Below are 18740 nucleotides of genomic sequence, written 5' to 3'. Positions count from 1 at the left end.
AAGACAAGTAGAAATTTAACTTTATGATGATGTCATGTAAAAAATACATATAACTTTAATTTTAGGAATACTGGCATGTAAACATTCTGTACCTTCTCTTTCTAAGCAGAAGGTAGAAGCTACGCTAGTGTTTTGCATTGTAAAACACTTGCGTTAACAACTTCTTAACTCATTTTCTCAAAGGCATCCTTTAAAATTATAGCCTCACACTTTAGCTATAATGAAAGTAGAGAATTTAAGTTTGTCTTTTTACACCTCAGAATAAGGAAGCAAGACCACGATGGCTTAGAGGCAGTGGGATATGGAAGCCAGGAGTGCTTTCTGCAGGAGAGAAGTCTTTCATTCAACAGAGAACATAGCTGAGTGGTTTTTGTGCTTAGAGCTAGAAGTGCAGAGGTGATTAAGACACAAACCATTTCCTCATGGAGCTCATAAGCAGAGTGGGCAGGGCCATGCATGTAGACAATCTGTTATAAAAAGACCAGTGCCATAATGATGGCATGTTTGAGGTGTTCCAGGAGCCTGAGGAGAAACTGCCTAATCCTGTCTAGGGAAATGTCTAGGAGGGCTTCATTTAAGAAGTAGCGTTTGAAATGAATTAAACAGTAAATGGTGATTCACTGTATGGATGAGGGAAGGGAACAGCATTTCTGGGAAGAGATAATAGACAAGCTTCTTTCTTAGAGTGCTGCAGTGATGTAAATGCAAGGTTCACTAATTTCTGGAAGAAATGTTTTCTTTAACTTGGTGATCTAAGAACTGGAATAAGGAGTTTATGAATTTTGAGGCTTAATTGTAACTTCTTTATATTTAGATAATTATTTAATCTTTCTGTGCCGTGTAAAAGCTGTGTGTTTCTGCATCTTTTCTAGTCTAATGTTTGCCCATCGTCCACGATCTTGGAGGGAAATGCCTATGAGATTTGCTGATTTTGGAGTTCTGCATAGAAATGAACTGTCGGGGACTCTAAGCGGCTTGACCAGAGTCAGGCGCTTCCAGCAGGATGATGCTCACATCTTTTGCACAGTGGAGCAGGTAAACACTAACACAGAGTGAAGCATGGTGGTCACAAATTCAGTGTGATGCCCTGAACACATCTTGTATTCTTTCAGAGTTACTGAAACATAGATGTTTGGTCTAGTCTCTGAGATCTCATTCAGCTCTAACCTGCTGTGATTCTCTAAATTAGGTCAACAGGTTAATCATCTCTTGACATGAAATGTGTTACTTTTTCTTTGGCTTCCTTCAGTGATTTTATTAACCTGAATTCCATTAAATGGAGTATTTTAAGGGATTTGGTGGAATTCTGGATGTTTTGTTTTTCAATATTGCCTAGAACTTAAAATTTACTTTTTCAAGTTTTTGTGTTAATTCAAGTTAAAATTACCATGCAAAGGGTCACTGTCAAACAATTTGACCTAATTGATGTTTATATAACAGCAGGAGAATATACATTCTTTGGTTTTCATGTTGGATGGTTAATGTGCCAGTGTTGTATCCAATGTGCTTCATGTTGGATGGGTAATATGCTAATGTTGTACCAAGGTGTGAGGGAGGCACATCTTACAAGTGTGTACACCCAATCATCACGCTTAGGAACTACAAAAGGATCAGAGTGTTTGTTTTTTGAAATTGTACGTAGAATATTTACTAAGATAGACCATATTCTGGACCATAAAACAAGTCTCAATAAGTTGAAAGGGATTCAATTAAAACAAAATGTTTAATTAACCCAAATGTTTAACCCTAATCCTGACTGAGCACAATAGAATTAAAAATAGATAACACAAAATCCCAAAGGAAAATTAGATAATTTTATGTAACAAATGAAATAAAACACCTCAAAATTTGTGGGATGCCATTTAAGTGGTATTTAGAGGGATGTTTACAGCAGTGAATACCTGCATTAGAAAAGAAAAATCAATGACTTAGCTTTTACTTAAGATAGAAAAAGAAGAACAAATTACACCCAATGTAATGGAAGCAAAAGAAAGAAAATAAGAAGGAGCAGAGCAGAAATCATTGAAATAGAAAAAGAAAATGAAGAATATAAATAAAACAAAAGCTGGTTGTCTGAGAAGTCAGACTGATGAGGGGAAAAAGAGAAGGCACAAATAAAAATGTCAGGAATAAGACAGATGTCATCACTACAGATTCTGTAGCTATTAAAAAGATAAGGCAGTTTTATGAATAACTTTATGCTAATACATTTGACAGCTTAGATGAAATGGATAAATCCTTGAAGGACACAAACTATTCAGCTTTACTCAAGAAGAAGTAGATCATCTGAATAGCCCTGTGTCTACTACAGAAATTTGATTAATAGTTAAAAACCTTCCTACACAGAAAATTCCAGGCCAAGATGGTTTTACTGGTGAATTCTACCAAACATTAAAGAAGGAATAATACCGATCTGGAGATATTCTTCCAGAAAATTGAAGAGGAGGAGATCTTCACCACCTCATGAAGCTAATGAAGCTAATCTTGCACTGATAGAAAAATAAGACAAAGAAATTTTTTAAAAAACTACTGAATATCTCAAAGAACTTAAACAACATTTTAGTCGTCAAATCTAGTAATTTTTTAAGAAGGACATGTTAATCAAATGGACTGAATCCCAGGAATGAAAAGTTAGTTTAACATTAGAAAATGAATCATTGTAATTCCCCACATTCACAAACAAAAAAAAGAAAACAAAAAGACAAAAAACATATGATCTTCTCAGTAGATGCAGGAAAAAGTATTTGGCCAAATTGTACATCCATATCTGATAAAACTCTCAAAACTAGAAATGGAAGGGATCTTTCTTAACCTGATAAAAGGCCTCTATGAAAAACCTACAGTTCTCATACTTAATAGTGAAAGTCTGAATGCTTTACTCTTAAAATCAGGAATTAGGTAAGGATTCTCTCATTACTTCTCTGATCATTGTACTGCAGGTACTTTCTGATGCAGTAAGTTAAGAAAGAGAAATAAAAAACACCTAGATTGGAAAGAATTAAAACTCTTGTAAATGATATAATCTATGTAGAGATTAGATGGAATCTACAAAAAGCTATTAGAAGTAAGGTGAATTTATAAAAATTGTAGTGTGGAATATCAATATATAAAAATCAATTGTATATGCATTTCACAACAATAAACCCTTAGAAATTGCAAATAAGAAACAATTTATAATAGCATCACAAAACATGATAATACTTTGGGATAAAACTGACAAATATGTTGCTGTGGACTGAGTTGTGACTCCCAAAATTTATATGTCGAAGTCCTAACCCCCAATGTGATGGTGTTTGGAAATGGGGCTTTTGGGAAGTAATTAGGTATAGATGAGATCATGAGGATGGAGCCCTCATGATAGGATTAGTGCCCTTTTAAGGAGATACCAGAGGCTTCCTTTTTGTCTCTGCCATGTGAGGACACAGTGAGAAGTCAGCCATCAGCAAACTGGGAAGAAAGCCCTTACCAAGGAATTGAATCAGCTGGCACATTGATCTTGGATCTCCCAGCCTGCAGAACTGTGAAGAATGAATTCTTCTTATTTAAGCCACACAGCCTATGGTTTTTCATTCTGGCAGCCCAAGCTGGTAATACATAGGTACACAACCTATACAGTGAAAACTTTAAGACATTGCTGAGATAAATTTAAAGAAGGCCTAAATACTGGCCTCATAAAATGAGTTAGGGAGGATTCCCTCTTTTTCTATTGATTGGAGTAGTTTCAGAAGGAATGATACCAGCTCCTCCTTTTACCTCTGGTAGAATTCAGCTGTGAATCCGTCTGGTCCTGGATTTTTTTGGTTGGTAGGATATTAATTATTGCTTCAATTTCAGAGCCTGTTATTGGTCTATTCAGAGATTCAATTTTTTCCTGGTTTAGTCTTCGGAGGGTGTATGTGTCCATGAATTGATCTATTTCCTCTAGATTTTGTAGTTTATTTGTGAAGAGATGTTTATAGTATTCTCTGATGGTAGTTTGTATTTCTGTGGGATCAGTGGTGATATCCCTTTTATCATTTTTTATTGCATCTATTTGATTCTTCTCTTTTCTTCTTTATTAGTCTTGCTAGAGGTCTATCAATTTTGTTGATCTTTTCAGAAAACCAGCTCCTGGATTCATTGATTTTTTGGAGGGTTTTTTGTGTCTCTATCTCCTTCAGTTCTGCTCTGATCTTAGTTATTTCTTGCCTTCTGCTCGCTTTTGAATGTGTTTGCTCTTGCTTCTCTAGTTCTTTTAATTGTGATGTCAGGGTGTCAATTTTAGATCTTTCCCGCTTTCTCTTATGGGCATTTAGTGCTATATATTTCCCTCTACACACTGCTTTAAATGTGTCCCAGAGATTCTGGTATGTTGTATCTTGTTCTCATTGGTTTCAAAGACTATCTTTATTTCTGCCTTCCTTTTGTTATGTACCCAGTAGTCATTCAGGAGCAGGTTGTTCAGTTTCCATGTAGTTGAGCGATTTTGAGTGAGTTTCTTACTCCTGAGTTCTAGTTTGATTGCCCTGTGGTCTGAGAGACAGTTTGTTGTAATTTCTGTTCTTTTACACTTGCTGAGGAGTGCTTTACTTCCAACTATGTGGTCAATTTTGGAATAAGTGCAATGTGGTGCTGAGAAGAATGTATATTCTGTTGATTTGGGGTGGAAAGTTTTGTAGATGTCTAGTAGGTCCGCTTGGTGCAGAGCTGACTTCAATTCCTGGATATCCTTTTTAAGTTTCTGTCTTATTGATCTGTCTAATGTTGACAGTGGGGTGTTAAAGTCTCCCATTATTATTGTGTGGAAGTCTAAGTCTCTTTGTAGGTCTCTAAGGACTTGCTTTATGAATCTGGGTGCTCCCGTGTTGGGTGCATATATATTTAGGATAGTTAGCTCTTCTTGTTGAATTGATTGCTTTACCATTATGTAATGGCCTTCAAAGCCTGGGAGAGACACAACAAAAGAAGATAATTTTAGACCAATATCCCTGATGAACAGCGATGCAAAAATTCTCAATAAAATACTGGCAAACTGAATCCAGCAGCACATCAAAAAGCTTATCCACCATGATCAAGTGGGCTTCATCCCTGGGATGCAAGGCTGGTTCAACATCTGCAAATCAATATATGTAATCCAGCATATAAACAGAACCAAAGACAAAAACCACATGATTATCTCAATAGATGCAGAAAAAAACCTTTGACAAAATTCAACAGCCCTTCATGCTAAAACCTCTCAATAAATTCGGTATTGATGGGACATATCTCAAAATAATAAGAGCTATTTATGACAAACTCACAGCCATTATCATACTGAATGGGCAAAAACTGGTAGCATTCCCTTTGAAAACTGGCCCAAGACAGGGATGCCCTCTCTCACTACTCCTATTCAACATAGTGTTGGAAGTTCTGGCCAGGGCAATCAGGCAAGAGAAAGAAATAAAGAGTATTCAATTAAGAAAAGAGGAAGTCAAATTGTCCCTGTTTGCAGGTGGCATGATTGTATATCTAGAAAACCCCATCGTCTCAGCCCAAAATCTCCTTAAGCTGATAAGGAACTTCAGCAAAGTCTCAGTATACAAAATCAGTGTGCAAAAATCACAAGCATTCTTATACACCAGTAACAGACAAACAGAGAGCCAAATCATGAGTGAACTCCCATTCACAATTGCTTCAAAGAGAATAAAATGCCTAGGAATCCAACTTACAAGGGATGTGAAGGGCCTTTTCAAGGAGGACTACAAACCACTGCCGAATAAAATAAAAGAGGACACAAACAAATGGAAGAGCATTCCATGCTCATGGGTAGGAAGAATCAATATCGTGAAAATGGCCATACTGCCCAAGGTAATTTATAGATTCGATGCCATCCCCATCAAGATACCAATGACTTTCTTCACAGAATTGGAAAAAACTACTTTAAAGTTCTTATGGAACCAAAAAAGAGCCCACATTGCCAAGTAATCATAAGCCAAAAGAACAAAGCTAGAGGCATCACACTACTTGACTTCAAACTATAATACAAGGCTACAGTAACCAAAACAGCATGGTACTGGTACCAAAATAGAGATCTAGACCAATGGAACAGAACAGAGCCCTCAGAAATAATACCACACATCTACAACCTTCTGATCTTTGACAAACCTGACAAAAACAAGAAATGGGAAAAGGATTCCCTATTTAATAAATGGTGCTGGGAAAACTGGCTAGCCGTATGTAGAAAGCTGAAACTGGATCCCTTCCTTACACCTTATACAAAAATTAATTCAAGATGGATTAAAGACTTAAATGAAAGACCTAAAACCATAAAAACCCTAGAAGAAAACCTAGGCAATACCATTCAGGACATAGTCATGGGCAACGACTTCATGTCTAAAACACCAAAAGCAATGGCAACAAAAGCCAAAATTGACAAATGGGTTCTAATTAAACTGAAAAGCTTCTGCACAGCAAAAGAAACTACCATCAGAGTGAACAGGCAACCTACAGAATGGGAAAAAAATTTTTGCAGTCTTCTCATCTGACGAAGGGCTAATATCCAGAATCTACAAAGAACTCAAACAAATTTACAAGAAAAAAACAACCCCCTCAAAAAGTGGGTGAAGGATATGAACAGACACTTCTTGAAAGAAGACATTTATGCAGCCTACAGACACATGAAAAAATGCTCATCATCACTGGCCATCAGAAATGAAAATCAAAACCACAATGAGATACCATCTCACACCAGTTAGAATGGCGAACATTAAAAAGTCAGGAAACAACAGGTGCTAGAGAGGATATGGAGAAATAGGAACACTTTTACACTGTGGGTGGGACTGTAAACTAGTTCAACCATTGTGGAAGACAGGGTGGTGATTCCTCAAGGATCTAGAACTAGAAATACCATTTGACCCAGCCATCCCATTACTGGGTGTATACCAAAGGATTATAAATCATGCTGCTATAAAGACACATACACACGTTTGTTTATTGCGGCACTGTTCACGATAGCAAAGACTTGAAACCAACCCAAATGTCCATCAGTGACAGGCTGGATTAAGAAAATGTGGCACATATATACCATGGAATACTACGCAGCCATAAAAAAGGATGAGTTCATGTCCTTTGCAGGGACATGGATGCAGCTGGAAACCATCATTCTCAGCAAACTGTTGCAAGGACAAATAACCAAACAACGCATGTTCTCACTCATAGGTGGGAATTGAACAATGAGAACACTTGGACACAGGAAAGGGAACATCACACACCGGGGCCTGTTGTGGGGTGGGAGGAGGTGGGAGGGACAGCTTTAGGAAATATACCTAATGTAAATAACAAGTTAGTGGGTGCAGCACACCAACATGGCACATGTATACATATGTAACAAACCTGCACGTTGTGCACATGTACCCTAGAAATTAAAGTATAATAAAAAAAAATGAAGGCCTAAATAAATGAAATATACCTTGTTCATGGGTTGGAAGACTAAATATTATTAAAATATCAATTATCCCCAAATTAATCTATAAAGTCAGTACAACCCCAGTCAATACCCAAGCAGACTTTTTTTTCTCCGTAAGAGTTGACATGCTGATTCTAAAATTCGTATAGAAATCACAAGAACCTAGAATAGCCAAAAGAACTTTGAAAAATAAAAACAAATTTGGAAGGCTCACTATGCTTGATTTCAAGAATTATTAGAAACTACAGTAATCATGCTGGTCTAGATAGACAAATAAATCAGCAAAACAGAGTCTAGAAATAGACACAAATATATGGACAACTGATTTTTAATTAAGATTCAAAGGCAATAAAATGGAGGCAAGATAATATTTTCAACAAATGATGCTGGAATGATTGTGTATCCATATGCAAAACATGAGGTATGAGGATTCATACCTCATACCATATGAAAAAATTAAGATGAATCACAGGCCTAAATGTAAAACCTAAAAATACAAAACAAAACTTCTAGAATAAAAATTGGGGAAAATCTTTGCGATTAGGTGATAGGTGATGATTTCTCAGATATGACACCAAAGGGCAATCCATAAAAGAAAAAAGTTGATAAATTGGATTCCCCAAAATGTAAAACTTCTGCTCTTCAAAAGATACTGATCAGACACAGGAAAGACAGGTCACAGACTGGGAGAAAATATTTGTGAGGCATATATCAAATAAAGGACTTAAATCCAGAATACTTAATGAATATTCAAACCTCAATAAGAAAACAGACAACTCAGTTAAACAATGAGCAACAAAGACCTGCTTTGGGGCAGATGAAGTAGGTGCTTTCCCTATCCTTCCCTCTAAGTACAAGTAAAAACCTTGGATAGTATATATAAAACAAACACGAGACTCTGAAATGTGGTGAGAACAGAGGCACACTGGCTATGGACATCAGGACCTAAGAAACAACATGATAGTGAGTTTCTTAGGTGTTTTTTTTTTTGTTTTTTTTTTGTTGTTGTTTGTTTTTTTGCCACATATATTCCAGACTTGGCAACCAACAAATGCCAACAGGCATAGATAAAATAGGCCAACAGAAGTCTGTTTGCTGTAGCCAAAGGACTGGGAAAGGGGCAACCTAGAAAGACAGAAAAGTTTTAGACAATATCTAAAACTTTTTTTTAGCCAGACACCACAGAAAAAAACTGTGGCCCTTTATATGCCAGCAAAGGCTGATTGAGGAGCTTATATTTTAACTCTCACCAGGCTCTAACTAAGTACCCCAACACCTGTTGGAATGGGTAAGAGAAGGCTTAGTAGGAAGCTGGGACTTTTACTCCTGCGTTAACAGGATATCCCATTCCCCTCCCCCAACCCAGCAGTGTCAGTGAAGACTATGTAGGGGAGCTTGGACTTTCACCGTCCCCTGGAAGTAATGAGGTGCCTCTTCCACTCCTGCTTGAGTAGTATCAGAAGACATCTAGTGGAAAGATAAGACTTTTTCACTGCCCATTGGTCATGAGGCCATGCATTCTATGTGCAGTAATGGCCATGGAGGGGGAGCTAGAACACCCATGCAACCCAGAAGTAATGAGGAACTCCTCTCCCCTTACTTCCTTTCCAAAAGCTTGGACTGCTTTTCCCACCTGACAGTAACTGGCCAGTACTGTCTTCCCCCTGCTGGAAGAGCATCAGTGGAAGTCAGCTAAAACAACATTTAAGATCCAGAGGCTTATTATAAAACCCAAAATGTCCAGGTTTAAGAAATTGAAAATCACTCATCATGCTAAGAACAAGAAAAATCTCAACTTGAATTTAAAAAGGCAATCTATGAACAGTAACACTGAGATAACAAAGATGTTACAATTGTCTGACAGATATTTTAAAGCAACCACCATAAAAATGCAATTACTAACTAATGAGCAATTACTAACACACTTGAAACAAACAAAAATTACAAAGTCAGCAAATAAACAGAAAATCTCAGGAAAGAAATAGAAGATATAAAGAAGAAACAAATGGTAATTTTGAACTGAGAAATATAATATTCAGTGAATAGATTCATAAGCAGAATGGTAAAGACAGACTTGAAGACAAGAACAGAAATTACCCAATCTGAAAAACAGAGAGAAAACAGACTGAAAGAGAAAAGGGCAGAGCCTGAGAACAGTAGGATATAACAAGATATCTGACATTCATATCATCATAATGTTGAAAGGAGAGGAGACTGAAGGTGGGAGTGAAAAAGTACTCAAAGAAATAATAGCTGACAACTTGCCAAATTTGGCAAAAGCATCTACAGATTCAAGAAACTGTTCAGAATAGATTGAAAGAAACCTACACCAAGATACATCATAGTAAACTGAAAACTAAAGACAAAGAAAAAGCTTGCAAGAAATGAGAGAGAAATGATGCATTACCTTTAAAGAGAAAAACAATTTGAAAGCAATTTCTCATTAAAAAACAAAAACAAAAAAAATCCTGGAGGCCAGGAGGAAGTGGCACAATACTTTTCAAGTGCTGAAAAAAGAAAAAGGAATTTTCAACCCAGAAATCTATGTCTATAGAAAATACCCTTCAGGAATTGAGAGGAAATCAAGACATTGGACCCACCAAAAGAATGGCTATAGGAAGTTTTCTAAACAGAAAGGAAATGATGAAAAGAGGAGTCAGGGGACTTTAGGAAGAAAAAGATTGTGAAAATAAAAATGGGTAAATACAATATATTTTCCTTCTTTTGCGTTTTCTAAATTATGTTTGATCGTTGAAGTAAAAATCACATGCTCTTTCTGACGTTCTAAATGTATGTAGAAGAAATGTTTAAGAAAATTATACTATAAATGGGGGAGGGCAAAGGGAATAAAAGTTTCTGTACTTCACCTGAGCTGGTAAAGTGACAATATCTAGACTGATAAGTTATATAATACCTAGAAAACCCACTGAAAAACAAAACTATAGACAGAGATACACTAAGAGAACCTATAGATAAATTGGAATTGAATTCCAAAAAATTATTAAAAGTAATCCATAGGAAGACAGGAAAAAGAAAACAGAAATGAATAACAAGAGAGAACAAGAAGGAAACAAAAAGGCAGTGTAAAGCCTTAACATATTACATTAAGTGTTAATGATCTAAATAAACCAATTAAAAGAGATTGACATAGTGGATTAAAAAATATGACCCAGGCTGGGCGAGGTGGCTCACGCCTGTAATCCCAGCACTTTGGGAGGCCAAGGCAGGCAGATCACGAGGTCAGGAGTTCAAGACCAGCCTAACCAACATGGTGAAACCCTATCTCTACTAAAAATACATAAATTAGCTGGGTGTGGTGGTGCACACCTGTAATCCCAGCTATTGAGGATGCTGAGGCAAGAGAATCACTTGAACTTGGGAGGCAGAGGTTGCAGTGAGCCGAGAGCATGCCATTGCACTCTAGCCTGGGCGACAGTGATATTCCATCTCAAAAAAAACCAAAAAACAAAAAAACAGAAAAAAAAAACGACCCAACAATATGCTTCCTACAAGAAATACACTCCAACTAATAACACTAAAGTCAGATTGAAAGTAAAAGGATGGTAAAATATTATACAAATAATCAAAAGCAATCTAGGATGGCTATATTAATGTCAGATAAAATAGACTTCAAGACAGAGATTATATAATGATAAAAGGGTCAATCCACCGCAGAGACATAGCAATCCTAAATGTGTGGGCATCACACAACAGAGCTGCAAAATATATAAAGCAAAAACTGATAAATTGAAAGGAGAAATAGACAAATTCACAATTATATTTGGAAACTTCAACACCCCTCTCTCAAAAAAGAACAGAACAACTAGGCAGAAAATCAGCAATGATATAGAAGAGCTCCGCTATACAATCAACCTAACTGACTTGTGTAGAGCACCCAACAACAGCAGAACACATATTCTGTTCAAGTGCCCACAAAACATTTAAACTATGGTGGATCATATCCTGGGCCATCAGACAAACCTCAACAAGTTTAAAAGAATTGAAATTATACAAAGTGTTTTTTCCAAACCCATGGAATTAAAGTAGAAATCAATAGCAGGATGGTAACAGGAAATCTTTTTTTCTTTTTTTCTTTTTTTTTTTTTTTTGAGATGGAATTTTGCTGTTGTCACCCAAGCTGGAGTACAATGGTGCAATCTTGCTTACTGCAATCTCCAGCTCCCAGCTTCTGCCTCAGCCCCCTGAGAAGCTGGAATTACAGGTGTGCTCCACCATGCCTGGCTAATTCGTGTGTGTGTGTGTGTGTGTGTGTGTGTGTGTATTTTTAGTAGAGGCGGAGTTTCACCATGTTGGCCAGGCTAGTCTCAAACTCCTGACCTCGGGTGATCCACCCGCCTTGGCCTCCCAAAGTGCTGGGATTACAGGAATGAGCCAACATACCCGGCTGATAACAGGAAATCTATAAGCCCTATTGATCACTGTATCTAAACATATTATTACTTCCTGGTAATTTCATTCTTTCCTGAATTCCCTTCATCCTGCAGAGTGCTTAGCATGTGGGAAGTTATTGTTTATGCTATGTTTGTATTAGTCAGTGTTCACCAAAGAAACAGAGACAGTAGAATATATACATATATGAGGAGATTTATTACGGGAATTGGCTCACTTGATTTTGGAGGCTGAGAAGTCCCATGATATGCCAATTAAAAACTGGAGAAAGGCCAGGCATGGTAGCTCACGCCTGTAATCCCAGCACTTTGGGAGGCTGAAGCGGGCGGATCACCTGAGGTTGGGAGTTCAAGACCAGACTGACCAACATGGAGAAACCCTGTCTCTACTAAAAATACAAAATTAGCCGGGCGTGGTGGCACATGCCTGTAATCCCAGCTACTCGGGAGGCTGAGACAGGAGAATCGCTTGAACCCGGGAGGCAGAGGTTGCGGTGAGCCGAGATCGCGCCATTGCACTCCAGCCTAGGCAACAAGAGCGAAACTGCATCTCAAAAAAAAAAAAAAAAAGGCTGAAGAACTAGGAAAGCTGATGGTATAACTCCCAGTTTGAGGCCAAAAGCCTCAGTGGGATGAGCAGAGGAGGGAGCTGGTGTAAGTTCTAGAGTCGGTGGGCCTGAGAACCAGGAGCTCCAATGTCTGAGAAGAGGAGAAAATAAATGTCCCAACTCAAAAAGAGACAGAATTTGCCCTTCCTCTACCTTTGAGTTCTATTCTTGCCCTCAACAGATTGGATGAGGCCCACCCACACTGGGGAGGGTGGAAGTTGTTTACCTATTCCACTGATTCAGATGCGCATCTCTTCAAGAAACACCCTCACAGGCATTCCCAGAAATAAATGTAAAGGTGGCCAGCTGTCTGGCATCTCTTAGCTCAGTCGAGTTGACACTTAAAAACAGCCATCACAAGCCATTATCCTCAGCAAACTAACACAGGAACAGAAAACTAAACGCCCTATGTTCTCACTTATAAGTGGGAACTGAACAATGAGAACAGATGGACACAGGGAGGGGAACAACACACACTGGGGCCTGTCGGAGGGAAGCTGGGGGAGGAAGAGCATCAGGATAAATAGCTAATGCATTCTGGGCTTAAATACCTAGGTGATGGGTTGATAGGTGGAGCAAACCACCATGGCACACATATACTTATGTAATAAACTACACATCCTGCATATGTACCCAGGAACTTAAAAAAAAAAAAAAAAAAAAAGACTAGGTATAGTGGGTCACGCCTATAATCCCAGCACTTTGGGAGGCTGAGGCAGGTGAGTCACTTGAGGCCAGGAGTTCAAGACCAGCCTGGCCAACATGGCGAAACCCCTTCTCTACTAAAAAAAAAAAAAAAAAAAAAAAAAAATACAAAAATTAACCGAGTGTGGTGGTGAGCACCTGTAGTTCCAGCTACTCGGGAGACTGAGGCATAAGAATCACTTGAACCCGAGAGGCAGGTTGCAGTGAGCTGGGATCACACCACTCCATTCCAGCCTGGGTGACAGAGCAAGACTGTCTCAGAAAACAAAACAAAACAAGAAACTAGCCATCGCAGTTAATGAAAGAAAGACTTGATATCTCAAATCCATAAAATTCCCTGCATTTCAGGTGCTTCTCTCTGGTTTAAGCTGCCATCATCTTGCTCCTAATTGACTCCGCCAGCTTCCTGACGGGGCTGTCTTCTAATCTTGCCAATTCATTCCACATACTGTGAAAGAAAGAACACATTGGGTCATGTTAGTCCGCTGCTTAAACAAAACAAAACAAAAACCCTTCATTGCCTCCCCATTGTTCTCAGGCTAAAAAATCCATACATTCGCCTGGCTTTGAAAGCACTTAATTTTCTCTGGCCCCTGCCTGCCTCTAGCCTGCTCACCTACCACGCTGCCCCTCTGCCCTTCATCCCATCATATGCAGCCCCTGACTTAGTCTGCTCCTGTGTCCACTGAGCCTTCAATTCAAGGTGTCTGCTCACAGAGCTCCTGAGCTACCATTCCATGCAGAGCGTTTGCTTGTCCCCTGCTGCAGCTCAGTCTCACTTCCTCTGGGCAGCCCCTCCTTGCCGTTCTCCTGTGCGTGGCGCTGCCTTTTCACAGTACAGTTCCCTCGCCTACTCCTCCGTTCCCTGCTCTGGCCTGGAGAATCTGCCAGCCCGCATGTGCCTAGCACTCAAATGAAGATTCAACTCAGGATCGGATGAACAACCAAAACAGGGTCACCAACTGTACTCCATTAAAAACATACTTTATTTCTGTCTGGCATGAAGAAATTTATTTTTTAAAACATAAATGAATTTAATTTGATGTTCTTTTTGAATGTTTCGTTTGCTTTGATTTCAGATTGAAGAAGAAATAAAGGGGTGTTTGCAGTTTTTGCAATCTGTTTACTCAACATTTGGCTTCTCCTTTCAATTAAACCTGTCAACAAGGCCGGAAAACTTCCTAGGAGAGATTGAGATGTGGAATGAGGCTGAGAAGGTAAAAAACACACCTTGTACTTCCTCTTCATTTTAGTCATATGGAAAACACCTGAGAGGCTGTGCTTCTTTGCAGGAGGATGCAATAATTTGTAATAGAAATTTTGAAACTGGAAATTGTGGGATAAATGTATAGGTTGTAGAATGTGGTTATCCCGTTTTCTTTGTGACGGTGATAATAATAATACCTTACATTTGCTTCACACTTAAAGTTCATATCTGGCTTTTACTTATAGTCTTTCAGTGCTGGTCACTAAGAATTGGCTCAGGTTTTTAAAGAAATCTTCTGATTGCTATAACTCTCGGTTTGTGAGGTTTATTTTAAACCATTGCCTGTTGAGTCATCTTAGTTCAACTGTAGAGTCCCAGGGCTGCATGGTCTAGATGTAGATGTGCATACTTGATGCTGGAGTCCCCTTCATAGACACGTCCTGTCATGCCCTGCCCTGTGTCTGTCTGAAGACACCCACGCTCAAAGACGTTACATCTAAGCTTTGCAAAACCAAGATAAGGAACTCATCACATTGCTTTTTTTTCCTTAATAAACAAAGGATATAGTGTATTTCCTGTGTTCGCTTTTATTAAAAATGAGGATGGTGTCATGGCCAGATACCCTGCTCCGCCTATTAGTTCTCCTCTCCTTGGAATATAATAGTCCCCACTTATCCATGGGGAATAAGACGCCAAGTGGATGCCTGAAACCCTGGATGGTACCAATTGACGGCAATCAGGTTAGGACACCTATCTGTTCATGCCTTCACCCACAAATTTAATGCCCCCTTTTTTTTTTTTTTTTTTTTTTTTTGAGACGGGGTCTTGCTCTTTCGCTCAGGCTGGAGTGCAGTGGCACGATCTCGGCTCACTGCAAGCTCCACCTCCCAGGTTCACGCCATTCTCCTGCCTCAGCCTCCCGAGTAGCTGGGACTACAGGCGCCCGCCACCACGCCCGGCTAGTTTTTTGTATTTCTTAATAGAGACGGGGTTTCACCGTGTTAGCCAGGATGGTCTCTATCTCCTGACCTCCTGATCCTCCCACCTCGGCCTCCCAAAGTGCTGGGATTTAATGCCCTTTCTTAACTAAGCACTTTTCATACACAGTGGCTGGAACTTTTGCAGTGTGAGATGCAACAGCAAAACTAGCATGAATTTTTTTTCCTTCTTCACTAATTCACAACTTACCCAATGGATAGAAGATTTTTTTTTTTAACCATAGCTCTTAGCAACTTCAGCATAGGATTTTTTTTCCTTATTAAATTGATAACTTTCACCTTTTCACTTAAAGGAAACATTTTGTGGCTTCACTCTGGCATATCCAGATTGCTAGTAACACAACTCTTGTGCCTTGAGGCCATGGTTAAGGAAAATAAGGGTGATGTGAACGTAATCACTGTGATACTGCACAGGTGATTTGAAACATGACAGCTCGTAAGTGACTAACAGGTGGGCAGTGCACCCAGCATGGAGACTCTGGACAAAAGGATGAGTCACATCCCAGGTAGGACAGAGTAGGATAGTGCTTTATCCTGCTGCTCAGAGCAGTGCACAATGTAAAACTTATGAGTTGTTTATTTCTGGAATTTTCCATTTAATATTTTCAGACCTCAGTCGACTGCGGGTAACTGAAACTGAGAAAAACGAAACCACAGATAAGGGGGACTACTGTACTCATGGGAGCTTAACACACAAATACAAGAAATACGAATCAGAGAAGCACTGGATTAATAGTGTAACAATTATTTTTACATGATTAATAGGTACAGAAGCCAAGCAGAGGCTGCACAAAAGCAGTTTAGCCTTGAGCTCTAAATAGGGCCTTCTCCTCTGCACTGACCCGTGCCCACCCTAAGCTCTTCTTCCACATCCACTGCATGGACTAAGAGGGCCAAATGAGATAGACTATCTACCCTGGGAAGGATGCAGACTCAGTTTACCTAACAGCCATGTGGAAGCAGGAAGAGGAAATGAGGACACAGAGCTCAGATCTGGAGCCATTTTACTCCAGACTTTAAATTCTGAAAGTACTTTATCTCCATGAGTAAATTATAGAAGATCTCTAAGCATCAGGATCAAGCATGAAATGGTGGTGATGAGACAGTGGTGGTGATGGTGGTGGTGATGTAGCGATAACACCTACTTCCTGAGGGTGTGGTGAACTTAAATGAAGTAATTTACAGGAGTGTTAGGCATAATGCCAGGCACATGTAAGTGCCCAGTAGATGTTAGGTGTTGGTGTCATTGTCATTACTCTATTCATTTGAAGTTTGGCAGGGTGTGGGGAGCTGAAAAAGGGATGGACCAGGTATAGACCTGGCATGGAGAGGACAGGCTGGAAGTCCCAGCATTTTTGCTCTTTTCTTAACTGATGGGAGTAAATAGTTTAGCAACCAAGCCTGAGGTCACCCAGGGGTGTGACTGGAAGGACCTGCTTCTGCTTTGGGGATATTTCTCTCAAATATCTAACCCTGGCCTGGAAATCACTGAAATGAGCATTTAAATATTTTGTCTTCAGAAGTGTCTGAAACAGTTTGAAAGAGACACATCTTGCATGAATGCAATGCTCTTTTGGCTCTGGCAGCTCCTACTGTGCCCTCCTGTTCTGTGTCCTCCAAGGCCCAAGGAGCAGCAGTGACCCCTGCTTTATCCTCTTCTCCAAAACTTGGCCTTTCCGTGGCTTTTTAGCCTCTTGCAGTCCCCAGAATTCTTTCCATCACTTGGTATCTGCTGTAGGAGGGCCTCATTTGTCCTGGAAACATGAGAAGGAAACCTGTGTTCCTTCTCCTTTTAGAAACAGAGTAGAACAGGGGAGCATGGCCTCCAGTCCCAGGAAATGTCTCCATGGGGGTGGCTTCCTCTGGTCCTAAGTAGAAAAGAAGCTGCTTCTGTAAGATCAGGCCTATGTGGGACACTCTCAGGATCCCAGGAATAAAATCTCCATCTCTCTCAAGATCATATCCTGACTGAGGTCCTGGGAAAGGCTTCCAGGACTCCAGGAGTCAGCTTTCTTGATGATGGCAGCTTTGGCCTTAAGACTGCCACTGCTTTGATTTCCCCATGAGGCATGTCACTCCCAAAAATTGGCCCCCTCATGGGCACCAGTATGATGGAGGCGATGATGGGAGTTTGGCTCGTGTTTTGGCAGTACTTTGGCCAAGGACTTAGGAATGCCCACGTGCTTCCCAGGGAAGCTGGATTCATGGGAATACTGGAAGACTCTGGGAAATTTTTCATTAATACACACTTGCACCCTCACCTTCAATGTGGAACATCTTCACTACAAGCTAAGTTGAAGGCATGTAGTGGCTTAGGCTGAAGACAAAAGTAGAGCCTCATGCTCCCATACCCCTATAAATTATAAGTGACCCTCCCAGACATGTGCAGAGGTGAAGGAAAGGCAAAAAAGAAGTAGCGAGGCCTGCCCTCTTGGCCTTCTTACCCACCCAGACTCAGAGTGGAAGAGGGAGTGAGATCAAGGCTTTCCTGCTTTTTCATGTGTCAAGGCCCCACCTACAAGGGGAATGGGTCTTGGAACCGTCACCAGGAGGCAGAAGCTGGTTGTTGTTTAGGGCACAGGGGACCTGTGTTAAGAGGAAGACCAAGCGTCCCCTCCCTAATGCTTACCTGGAATTCACTGGAACAATTTATAAATGATCTTTTCTCCCCAGTTGAAATGTTTGTTTCTTGAGAGCAGGTGGCACCTTAATCATCTCTGTGTAGTCCCTGCTCAATAGTTTATTGAATGTAAAAGATGCTCAATAAATATATGTTGAACTAACATAGACTGTAATGAAGAGTTATAGCAACTTTTGTGAGCTGTATGTAAAAAAAAATACAATGTATAATTTTATCTTTTTTCCTCTTTTGAAAAAGCAACTGCAGAATAGCTTGATGGAATTTGGAGAACCATGGAAAATGAACCCAGGTGATGGAGCATTTTATGGCCCTAAAGTAAGTAGACCATATGCTTCTTTTAAGTAAAATTTAAAAGAAAAATAAATATCCTCTCTAAGAAAACATTATTTAATTTGTAGATTGACATAAAAATCAAGGATGCTATTGGCAGATACCATCAATGTGCTACAATTCAGCTGGACTTCCAACTGCCTATTAGATTTAATCTCACATATGTTAGGTGAGTGATTGAATGTGATAAATATTATAGTACTAATATTCTAATTGTTTGTCATTTGAGTATTAGCAATACAGAAATAAACATTAGTGAATGTCTAGTATATGTACTATACACTCAATATATATTTGTTTACCTGATCATAATCCAGTTGGGAATCAACTTGAATTTTCTGGTCTAGTAGGGGGAGGAAGATAACTAAACATGAGCGTAGAGATATGAACAAAGTGCCATGAAAACACGATCCAGGCTG

General features: G+C 39.4%; 1 protein-coding gene and 1 non-coding gene across 4 annotated transcripts in view; one reads left to right on the top strand and one right to left on the bottom strand.

Moving 5' to 3' along the window:
- TARSL2 (threonyl-tRNA synthetase like 2) overlaps positions 1-18740 on the top strand; it is a 78267-nt gene that overhangs the window by 37307 nt on the left and 22220 nt on the right. For all 3 annotated transcript variants that reach the window (XM_025391898.1, XM_025391896.1, XM_025391897.1), the window contains 4 exons: positions 873-1035; positions 14225-14362; positions 18229-18306; positions 18390-18490. In XM_025391898.1, coding sequence (XP_025247683.1) covers positions 873-1035; positions 14225-14362; positions 18229-18306; positions 18390-18490 — 480 coding nt within the window. The remainder of the gene's footprint in view (positions 1-872; positions 1036-14224; positions 14363-18228; positions 18307-18389; positions 18491-18740) is intronic.
- LOC112629622 lies at positions 1512-1611 on the bottom strand. The gene has a single exon (XR_003120709.1). It is a non-coding gene; the product is annotated as a small nucleolar RNA U13 (small nucleolar RNA).

Source organism: Theropithecus gelada, chromosome 7b (genome assembly GCF_003255815.1).
Source record: "Theropithecus gelada isolate Dixy chromosome 7b, Tgel_1.0, whole genome shotgun sequence".
Classification (NCBI taxonomy): Eukaryota; Metazoa; Chordata; class Mammalia; order Primates; family Cercopithecidae; genus Theropithecus; species Theropithecus gelada.
This window is presented reverse-complemented; position numbering and strand designations above follow the sequence as displayed.